Source organism: Mirounga angustirostris, unplaced genomic scaffold (assembly GCF_029215605.1).
Source record: "Mirounga angustirostris isolate CCGP_5_RB_7025 unplaced genomic scaffold, mMirAng1.0.hap1 SCAF_16, whole genome shotgun sequence".
NCBI classification, from domain to species: Eukaryota; Metazoa; Chordata; class Mammalia; order Carnivora; family Phocidae; genus Mirounga; species Mirounga angustirostris.
Window position 1 is genome coordinate 436,909 of NW_026991724.1, and position 10,441 is coordinate 447,349.

The following is a 10,441-nucleotide window of genomic DNA, read 5'->3' on the forward strand; positions in this document are numbered from 1 at the left end:
TGAGTAGCCAGCCTCAGGGCCGGGGGGTGGGGGTGGGGGTCTCATTACGACAGATGTATTTTTTATTTTATTTTTTAAATATTTTATTTATTTATTTGACAGAGAGAGAGAGAGAGAGCACAAGCAGGGCAAGTGGCAGGCAGAGGGAGAAGCAGGCCTCCCGCGGAGCAGAGAGCCCGATGTGGGGCTCGATCCCAGGACTCTGTGATCATGACCTGAGCCGAAGGCAGATGCTTAACGACTGAGCCACCCAGACGCCCCCAACAGATGTATCTTTTAGACATTACATGCAGTGAAAATTCTAAGAACAGCAAGTTTTAAGTTATATTTACTTCATTTGGGATTTTTCTGCATTAATTTTTTAGTTTTTGAGCTACTGCATTAAAGTACCTACCTTGAACCCTGCCTTCCTCACCCTCGGCCTGGCCCAGATCATCAGTGATGGCGGCATCCCCCCGTCTATCACCAGACACTGGACTCCCTGCCTGCCGCTGAGTGTAAGAGGAGCTGGCCTGATCCACAGGCATTGTCAGACACCGGCAGACTGTCTACATGGCTGTAACGAACCCTTCTGAAAAGAAGGGCGTAAATGCCAACGTGCCAGGCTGGTGACTGCCACGTCCCACTGCTGGTGTCAGGGACGAGCGGTGCTGTGGCCCCCTCCCCGCACTGTGGGACCAGAGCACATGCGCGGCTCTTCTCCGGGCCGTGCGTCAGGTCTGTGTGGAAGGCACCGTAAAATCTGCACCCACATTCTCGGGGAGTTGTTCTGATGTTAGCAGCGGATCCTAATAAATTTTCGTCAAATCACAAATGCCTCCAAGAGTGGTATTTTTTTAATGTGAACCAAACTCACTGATTTTTAAGGTTAGGGGTCACCACATCAACACTTTTAGTAAACACGGCAATTCTTAATTCCGAGAGTAACTGTGTAGATGGCAGAAAGAGACCCCAAGTTATTGTGTGACTGCAATGGTCACATCCCAAAACTAGAGCCCACTTAAGACCTCCTGTCCTTTGCTTCTGAGGATGAGGGGATCCCGCACCATCACCTCCTGCCCTGTGCCCATGTCCAGCTCACACTGCGCTTTCTCTTCAAGTAAAAACACACACGGTGCAGGGCGCCTGGGTGGCTTAGTCGTTAAGCGTCTGCCTTCGGCTCAGGTCATGATCCCAGGGTCCTGGGATCGAGCTCCGCATTGGGCTCCCTGCTCCACGGGGAGCCTGCTTCTCCCTCTCCCACTCCCCCTGCTTGTGTTCCCTCTCTCGCTGTGTCCCTCTGTCAAATAAATAAAATCTTAAAAAAACAAAAAAATCAAAACCCACACATGGTGCTTCCAAAGTCAGCTTTGTTCAAGGGTGAGTTGGGCTTACAGCCACCGAGACCCCAGACCCACCCAACGCAGACACCCTACCTTCATGACGGCCTCGGTATGCTCCAGCAACCAGCCGACCAGGGCATGGCCCGACTCATGAAACGCAACCACCTTCTGTTCTTCCTTTGACAGGATCTTGCTCTTTTTGGCAGTCCCTGGAAGGATGCACAAGGATTTGAGTTTGGGCACACAGGTGATCCTAGGTAAGCGTGCCGGGACTCCCTTGGCCTCACAGAGCTGCACCCCGTGCCATCAAAGCAGTATGGTGCCTGACATTCACCTCCTGTGCCTCCGCCCCAAGCCAGCACCCCGAACTGTTCCTCGTGAGGGGAGAGATGCTGGACGGTCCCTGTTTGTTTCTACTTCTGTGAATGCCAGGGAGAGTAGACCAGCTCCTGCAGGCTTTACGAGTGCCCACCCTCAGGGGCCCACGGGGCACAGGGCCGCTGTGATTAGATGGGGTCCCCACCCAGGTCCAGGCTTCGCAGAGGCTCTTCCCCCGGACTTGCTGGAAGCTGCAGGCCCTTGCTAGCTGACCGCTTCCCACCTTGAGATTCTAGTCCATCTATCTCGTCTGAGCTACTGCGGAGGCTTCTCTCCGCAGCCCAGGGTCCCCACACCTTCCTGTGTTCCCGTTTTATACAGCCTGGACCAGCTCTGGGTCTGGCTGTGTGCTTCGAGGGTCATCCATCTCCGTCTACTGCAACGCTGGTTCTGAGCATCTGGACCGGAGGCCACAGGCTGCGGGATGGGCTGTACGTGAACCCGAGTGCTCTAGCTCAGGTAGGCCGCACCAGCATGGGCAGCACTTCCGTCTTTCTCGCTTTGACCCTATCAGTGTGAGTTTATCAACTTCCACATAAACAGAGTGGCTTATATGAAGCCAAGTTTGTAGTACGAAACAGCCACTTTCGATCCTTCTGTCCACACAGACTCCTAAGCTGCAGCCTGGACACCTGGTGGCATCTGTACCAGATTTTAGCTCAGCCGGGAGTGACAGGGATGAGCCCCTTGCAGACGCTCCCCACCCACACGCAAGGCCGGTGCTTCTCACACTTCCATGGGAATGAACAGTTTCCCTCTTTAAAAAACTCTCAGTGTCTTGGACTGAACACTGCTCACAAGGACAAGACACGTGGGGCCGTGGAAACTTCTGGAGATGCTCAGTTTCAATCCCACTCTCCTGACAGAAACCCAGGGACCCCACTTTGAGTAGCCACCGTTGAGCTCTGCTGGAAGGCCCCCCTCCCCGCCCCGCCGCCAAGACCCCTCCTGTTGCTACCCAGAGCAGAGACGGGCCAGGCAGCAGAGCGTAGCTCTTAGGAGACCCTCTGTCCCCCAGCAGCGGCGGCCGGGACCCCACAACGTGGATGGTGCCCTGTGTGGTCTGCTCCGAGGCACCATTGACAGCTGAGGGGCTGAGCGCCACTCACACTTGCGTGTGCGAGATCCTTGTGTTTTTACCTGAAGAGAGTGTCTGCTCTTCAGCATATGCCTGGTATTTTAAACTAAGGAGAAGTCAGACACATTGGAACAACCCGACTTACAAAAATAGAAACACTTTCCTTATAGTTCTCTTGTCCAGTAATTCTTCGCTGATCACTTCTGTCACGTGTCAGCCTGACCTGGCTCCCTCCACCCCCTCTTCTGTCTGGGTGCTTTCGGGGATCCAGCCCTGCTGAGAACATGCCCCTCGTACCAGCAATGACCCGTTCCACAGCGTACTCGAAGTTAAACGTGTGGACGGACGTGTGCCCTTCCCGTGCGGCGTGCAGCGCGGCCTCGTTACAGATGTTGGCGATGTCAGCACCTGTCCGCATAGTAGGGGTGAGGGGGGGGGCGGGGGAGGGGGGCGTGGGCAGGAGGCTGAGAGCACGCAGAAGGCGCTTCTGTCCTATGCTGAAGCCACTCACGCCACTAACAGACCCGGAGCACAGCCTTGTGTGGTCCCACCTCCTGCCACCTCCAAGCTCTTTCCTGCTCAGGGCCCATTGGCATGCTCAGCACCACCTGCCGTCTCATTCTCCCTGGGAATTCATGCTCCAGTACCCATGCAATTCTAGTTAAGGGCATTAAAGAAGAATCCAAAGGGAAGAAATTATAGTAAAAGGGATTTTGTTTATATTACCCTTTAAAATGAGAGCCATACAGAAAATATCTTGATTTGTGACCTGTCTCTGCTCAATGAGAACAAACCGTGAGGAGGGCCGTGGTGCGCTCGGACAGCCACGAGGCCTCGGATGGCATTGCCTTGCAGGGAGCAGTGGTACACAGCCCGAGCGTGGAGAGGCACTGAAGGGCCAATGTGCAGAGTCCCGCGGGCGGAAGTGCCCGGAGCGCCCATGGGGGCACAGGCACAGTGCGCCCTGCATGCCGCAGCAGAACCAGTCGGGTCTGGCGCCACTCACGCAGGAAAAGCAAAGTGTAGCGTGGCTCTTTTCTCCTCTACGGGCTCTCTGTGCACGACCTCACTCCCGCCCCGGCTGTGCTGACCATGGGGCCCAGAGCAGGGGGTGTAGGGCACCGGGGGGTGGCCTGCACCCTCAGGACTAGCAGGAACCAGCTTCCATACCGCTGAACCCCGGCGTGAGCTCTGCCAGACGCTGTGAGTAAAAGCTGCTGGCCTGGGTCAGCTTCAGGCTCTTCAGGTGCTGCTCAAAAATCTCCCGCCTTTCCTGCAGAGAAAGGACCCAAGTGTGGGCTCACTCCTGCCCCGCAGACAGGAACCATGGGCTGTTAAGATCCCTTTCTTTGTCTCCCGACCTACAGCAGCATTTCAAAAATGGAAGGTTGAAGAAGGAAACAATGAAGCGCATCATGCACATAAGGCTTATTTTGTAGAACATCTGGTTCATATACATTCTCAGTTTCCTAGACCCCTGAGTCAGAACAATGGAAAGCTGTTCTGGAGTGCAGCGTCAGAGGGGAGCCCCGCTCTGCTTCTGAAGAGCAGTAATGGTCTGAGTGTCAGACCCAGGAGGACTGCTGGCTGGGGCACGGGAACAGGAACCATTACGCACACGCTCTGAGCCCTTTCCCCACCCATCACTGCTTGCTGGTTCCTGCTGCCTTGGGGCACCGAGGATGCTGGTGGGGCTCAGAGACCTACAGACTCGAGGGGGTCAGGACGAGAATTCTGAGGCTCTCCCAAGATTCTTATAAAACTCAGCCCCAATGTTTATGGATAAAGAGAAAAACTATGGGTGAATGAAACAAGCTGCAAAGCCACACCAGAGCCGTAAGCCAAAGACAAGTCAGACAGACGACAGCCAGCCCCCGGCCGCACTGACCTGCAGCGTGGGAAGGTCAATGAAGACGTGTCGATCCAGTCGGCCAGGCCTCAGCAGAGCGTTGTCCAAGATGTCAGCTCGGTTGGTAGATGCCAGGACAATGACATGGTCGGTGGTGCCCATTCCTGGAGGGGAAGACAGCTGTTCAGGTAGAGCTCGCCGCTCAGGACACAGGGTGGGACTGATTTCCCACTGGGGTCCGTGAGACAGGAACACACACGGCGCTCTGAATGAGGAGATGTGGACTGACCCAGGATCAAGCTCCCCATGAGAGCAAGGATTCGCCTGTCTTCCCGAGGCTGCCACCCCAGATGCAGAACCACAGATGGTTGTTGGGGGGGCCTGCACGGCCATCCAGACAGCATCCTGGGGGGATTGCATTTCTCCTCAGTAACTGCCCAGCAGACCCGGGGAGCGAGGGGCACCGTGTCCACGCTCCTTTGGTGCAAAGACGTGGGCCAAAGTGGACATTTCTGAACACTGGTCTGTGGCCTGGGTTTGGAGGCTCCAGGTTCCTCACAGGAATTTAAAAGTGCAAAAAGTACCACTGGTGGCCCAGATCTTCGTGAGAACTTAGACTGGACCCTAATCTGGAAAAAGTAACACCTGCAGAAATGCCTCCAAGAAGCAACTGGGTGATCTGGGCCTGACTGGGCATCAGAGGGTCATATATGTATTTTCAGAGTACGTGTTACAGTGAGATGGTGGTGTTTCTCTGAACGTAAACAAATACGTCCAAAGCACGTAAGATTCAGAACTTTAGGCTGGCTTTAAAATCACCCACCCAGGAAGAGGATGGGAGGAGGTGTGGATGGAACGGGGCTGGCCTGCGACATGGAGGGTTACTGCACATCTCTCTCTGCACTTATGTATATGTGATAAGGTCCAGACACAAAGTTTAAAAATTAAAGATTTCAGGGGCACCTGGCTGGCTGGGTCGATGGAGCGTGCAACTCTTGATCTCAGGGTCTTGAGTTCAAAGCCCCACGTTGGGCGTGGAGCCCACTTAATTAAACAAACAAAAATACCATGATCTGTCTTTTGCTAATGAAAAAAATCCCTAATAAGCGGACATTGACAAGTACAACTTAAAACTACCTGTGAAGTGTTAAGTGATATTTAAAAGAAGTGTTCGAGAATTAGGCCCTGAGAGTGTGTGAGGCACCTCCCAGCAGACTGTCAGTAACCCCACCCCAGGACCCTGTGACGGCAGTGAGGGGCCTGGCTGAGCGCACGGGCCAGGGGTGGGGGGGCACTTCCTCACCAAGGACCTGACACCCGAGTCACCGAGCAGCAGCCACCAGGACACCCAAACCACACCCCACTCCCAAGGAAGTCCTTGGAACACTCCTGTGTGTGTTCTTGCTGGAATGCGATAAGCCAGGACACCGTGATGAGTCCGGTCCCATTCATGTGTCGAGCGGAGACTATGGCTCGTGATAACCGTGACTTCTGACGTAACCCGGAAGCAAAAGCAGGCCCCACCCAGCAGGGGCAACACTTCTGACCCCATGCTGCATTTGCCTGCACCGTGGTTTTAGGAGACGTCACTCTGACACAGGAGGGCTGACTGGAGGGAGGGCCCTGGGACAGACGCAGCTCCGCTCCTCGGACAAGGCGGGGAGCCAGAGCCCTGGTCGGGGGACCTGCTGGGACTCCCTGCTCAGACTTCCGAAATGACCTCCTTCCCAGGCCAAAGCTGAGTCACCGACGCCGAAAATGACTGTGGGAGAACAGCGAGCGGTCCACTCTGTCTCTGATGATCTCATGTGAATGGCACTGTACGACATGGAGCCACGATCCCGAGACCCATCCAGACAGGTCAGTGTGAGAAGTTCATTTCTTTCCCGGACAAGGAAACACCGAGTTTACAAGCTGCATGCGCTGGTGGACATGCGGGCTGCTTCCAGTCTTCAGCTCCCACAGGTAAGGGAAGGTCTTGGGTAAACTTTTCTCTAGGATAAGCACGCAGGAGTGCTAGAGCTGGGTCAGACAGGAGGTGTGTGTGTGTGTGGTTTTGTCTCCCAGAGAGGCTGCCCCACTGGACACTCCCACCAGCAGCGTGTCCGCTCACGCCTCCCTGGCTGCTTTATTGACATTAGGCTCATCAAGGTTCACACGGGGACCTGGGTCCGACCTCTCTGCGCACTCACCAGCATCTGGTGCTGCCACCATGCTTCCTCCTGGATCTCCTGTGATGTGTGTGTTCCTTTCAAAAACTCAGCAATATCTTTTGGGAGATGTGGACAAGCTTGTTCTAAAAATTATAGGAGAAAGCAAAGCACAACCACCGCAAGAGTTTCAGCTGAGGGAACCAAGCGCAAGGAGCCAGCCCACCTTCCTCCAAGACTGCTGCCCGAGGAGGGCCGAGTGCTGTGGCGGAGGGGCAGACTCGTCGGCCAGCGCGGCAGACTGGGGGCCCAGAGACTCTCAGACACGCCCAGCCAAGCGCTGGCAGAGGCCCAAAAGCCATTCAGTGGAGGAAGCAACAGCCTTTTCAACAAACGGAGCTGGAGACCTGGACATCCACAGGCATAAAAAGGAGCCATGACCAAGCCCTCCCATCTTTGCAAAAGTAACTTAAAACAGATCACAGATTAAAATGGAAAAGGCCACGTGGATGGGAGCTAGGACTTTCTAATGACTCCGTGTGAGGCCGGAGCTCATGACCCCCACAGGCTCTTGCTTAACACAGAGGCTCAGGTGAAGGCATCCACCGCAAGGGGCACTTGGTGCTATTAAAGATGTAGAAAGGTGACTGTCCACCGGTAAGTGGCCTGGTGGGACCCCAGCGCTCCGCACAGGTGCCCATCCCATGGGGCCTGGCCGTCTCGTAGTGCAGCCTCGTCCTGACCCGCGAGTGGGGGGTTTCTCTTTCCAGTGAGCTTTTCCCACGACTGGCACAGCGTCTGCTCTGTGCCCCGCACTTCAATGAAGCGGCACTGCCCTTCCCCAAGGACTAACAGAGACTCCTCAGATGCATCTGAAGGGCTGAGAATGCCCGGCTGTGTCCGCACACAAAGGGACCTGTTCTCTGCAGGCCCAGCCCAACAAGGGCCTTCAGTCTGGGGGCCTGGGGGTCAGGGGCAGAAGCAAGTGCTGGGCGGAAGCACCCCATTCATGGCAGCACAGAGCGCTATGGCTCAGAGGAAGATGCCATTTAGTAAATGCTTCCTGGTGGGCTCAGTCTTCAAGTGCAAACAACCAACATAAGCAGGAGAGACACTATTTCCCATGGCCTCCACGTTCAGAGAGGGAGTCGTGTGGGAGTCTTGAGTGCCTTCACATCACCTGCAATGACACACGGTTGCACACAGAAGGCCAGAGAGTTGCAGGTGAGGTCACACACCGACGGTGTCAAAAACCCAGAGCTTGGATGAACGAACAGGGGCCATCGTGAACCCCACGGCATCCCTCCCGTCCAGGAGCCTGAATGCTCGCGCGCGAACTGCTGTCTGTAGGAGCTGAAGGACAGACACGAACTTGAGGACACTTGAAGCCTGGACAGCCAGTGAGTCATCTGAGGACTTCTGATAGCCTGCTCTCCCTTCTCCCCTCCATAGCGCAGAGGCTGGCCATCCTTTTAAAGAGACAACCAGACGCCATCATTAAAATCTGGTACTTCTGATAGCAGAGGCTCATCAAACACATGGTCCCAGGTCTCAGCGGGCGGATGGACCTCAGGCTCGGGCACCCACAGGCCAAGCCGTGAGACCTCGTGACCAGAACCCGAGGGGACCTTCCGGATCTCTGCAGGACCCCAAGATCACTAGAGCCACACTGAGCAAAGGTGGCACAGCATTAAGGGGTCGTGGAAGGCTGTTCAAAGGAGGAGCACTGAGTGTGGTTTCTTGGGCATTGGGAGACTCCCGAGGGTAACGGCAAAACCATGCAATAACGGCACACTGCCTGCCCTCAGAAGCGGCGTGAGGGGTTGGGGGCTTCCTGCCATCTGGCCTGGAAGGCCCTCCTGGAGGCCCCCCTGTGACGGTTTCTCGACAGCTGCGTTCAGAACCGGGGCCTCACTCTACTCACGTTTCCAAGGACCTGGAGTCCGTGGAAGCTTCCTTCCCTGGAAACTTGCTCTTGAAAACAGTCCTGGAGCAAATGGTGCCAGGCAGCAGGGTCAGAGATGGGACACAAGGGTCTGCGGGGCAGCTCCACATGCTCGCTCTTCTCCTTACGGCCTAATAACACAGCCTTTACTGCAGACTGGTTAGACAGGACACTTTGGTTTTTCATCTGTAGAGCTTGCAGGGCTTCCAAAATTCATCAGTGCATCTGACTGCACATCAGCGTTTGAGGAAAGGCCTCGCCTTGCCGCCCACAGCCACGCCAATGCAAACCCCAGCACCAGGGCTGAGGGGCGTCCATGCTGTTCACCATGACAGGCCCGTGGAGACAGCAGGGCTGCCAGGGGCCGGGGAGTCAGTGTTTAAAGGGGACAGAGTTCCAGTCAGGGAAGAGAAGGTTCTAGAGACGGACAGTGGTGGTGGATGCACAATGAGAACGTACTTAACATCACAGAAGTGGACACTTATAAGTGGTTAAAATGATAAATGTTACGTATGTTAACGGGCACCTGGCTGGCTCAGTCGGTTGAGCGGCCGACTCTTGGTTTCAGGTCAGGTTGTGATCTCAGGGTCGTGAGATCGAGCCCCACATCAGGCTCCGCCCCCAGCTTGGAGTCTGCTGGAGATTCTCTCACTCCCCCCCCACCCCCATTCATGCTCTCTAGCTCTCTAAAATAAATAAAATCTTTTTTTTTTTTAAAGATTTTATTTATTTATTTGACAGAGAGAGAGAGAGAATGAGCACAAGCAGGGGGAGTGGCAGGCAGAGGCAGAGAGAGAAGCAGGCTCCCCACAGAGAAGGGGGAGCCCGATGTGGGGCTTGATCCCAGGACTCCGGGATCATGACCTGAGCCGAAGGCAGTCGCTTAACCAACTGAGCCACCAAGGCACCCTAAAATAAATAAAATCTTAAAAAAAGAAAAAACCATTCCCCATGTCACTCACAACCCTGAGATCACGAGCCGCATGCTCCCCCGACGGAGGCAGCCAGGCGCCCCAAGTCCCTTTACTGCACTGGGCGGCAGAGACAGCACAATCCCCTGGGTTTACCCAAGACTGGGAACAGTGTCATGACCTGCCCTGCCCTTTGTGCTCCCAGGTTTTTTTACGTCTTTTCTACTATTACCTTGACTCTTTACAATTAAGACCTGTGTTTCTTGAGTGGCTCAAGGTGACAAGTACCTCTGCAACTGGCTTTGTCTCGTTGCTACCTGCTGGGGAGTGCTGGGCACACTCACACCTCTGGCAGGTGCTACGGTGCAGAAACGCAGACCAGTCACTGCAGGAAAATGAAATGCCAGCGAGCATCAGGGCAAGGTTCCGGAACAACACACATCAGCCACGTGGTCTATCCAGAAAGTGGGTCTCAAGAAGAAACCCTTCCCCGCCCAGGAGCAGACTGGGGGTGTGGGGCACCCACCGTCCATTTCCACCAGAAGCTGGTTGAGCGTCTGCTCTTCCTCCGTGTTGGAGAAGCCAGACATGGTGGTGGAGCGCTTCTTGCCCACGGCGTCGATCTCGTCAATGTAGACGATGCAGGGGGCCCGGGCCCGGGCTTCCTTGAAGAGGCTCCGCACGCGGGCAGCGCCAAGGCCTGAGGTGACACAGGGGACCCGGAGTTGGACCGACAATGGGAGACGAGCCCAACTCTTGTGCTGGGGACCAGAGCTGCCCACTGAGGATGCCGAGGTCTCAGAGCCAC

General features: G+C 55.3%; 2 protein-coding genes across 11 annotated transcripts in view; one reads left to right on the forward strand and one right to left on the reverse strand.

Moving 5' to 3' along the window:
* Positions 1-10,441, forward strand: part of LOC135362817 (uncharacterized) — a 29,162-nt gene that overhangs the window by 8,841 nt on the left and 9,880 nt on the right. For 3 of the 8 annotated variants that reach the window (XR_010408066.1, XR_010408067.1, XR_010408068.1), the window contains exons 2-4: positions 1,509-1,579; positions 2,022-2,159; positions 6,359-6,592. Coding sequence is in view for 2 of the 8 variants with exons in the window: in XM_064580767.1 (XP_064436837.1) it covers positions 1,509-1,579; positions 2,022-2,159; positions 2,309-2,316 (217 nt within the window). In the remaining 6 variants the exon portion in view is untranslated. Of the gene's footprint in view, positions 1-102; positions 1,580-2,021; positions 2,160-2,308; positions 3,078-6,358; positions 6,593-10,441 lie in introns of those variants that run through there. The other 5 variants (XR_010408069.1, XR_010408071.1, XR_010408070.1 and 2 more) reach the window with 5 other exon arrangements.
* The window catches only part of SPG7 (SPG7 matrix AAA peptidase subunit, paraplegin), a 32,886-nt gene that overhangs the window by 5,064 nt on the left and 17,381 nt on the right, over positions 1-10,441 (reverse strand). For all 3 annotated transcript variants that reach the window (XM_064580764.1, XM_045890550.3, XM_064580765.1), the window contains exons 9-13: positions 10,160-10,333; positions 4,667-4,791; positions 3,949-4,051; positions 3,076-3,186; positions 1,416-1,531 (exon numbers count right to left, since the gene is read on the reverse strand). In XM_064580764.1, the coding sequence (XP_064436834.1) occupies positions 1,416-1,531; positions 3,076-3,186; positions 3,949-4,051; positions 4,667-4,791; positions 10,160-10,333 (629 nt within the window). The remainder of the gene's footprint in view (positions 1-1,415; positions 1,532-3,075; positions 3,187-3,948; positions 4,052-4,666; positions 4,792-10,159; positions 10,334-10,441) is intronic.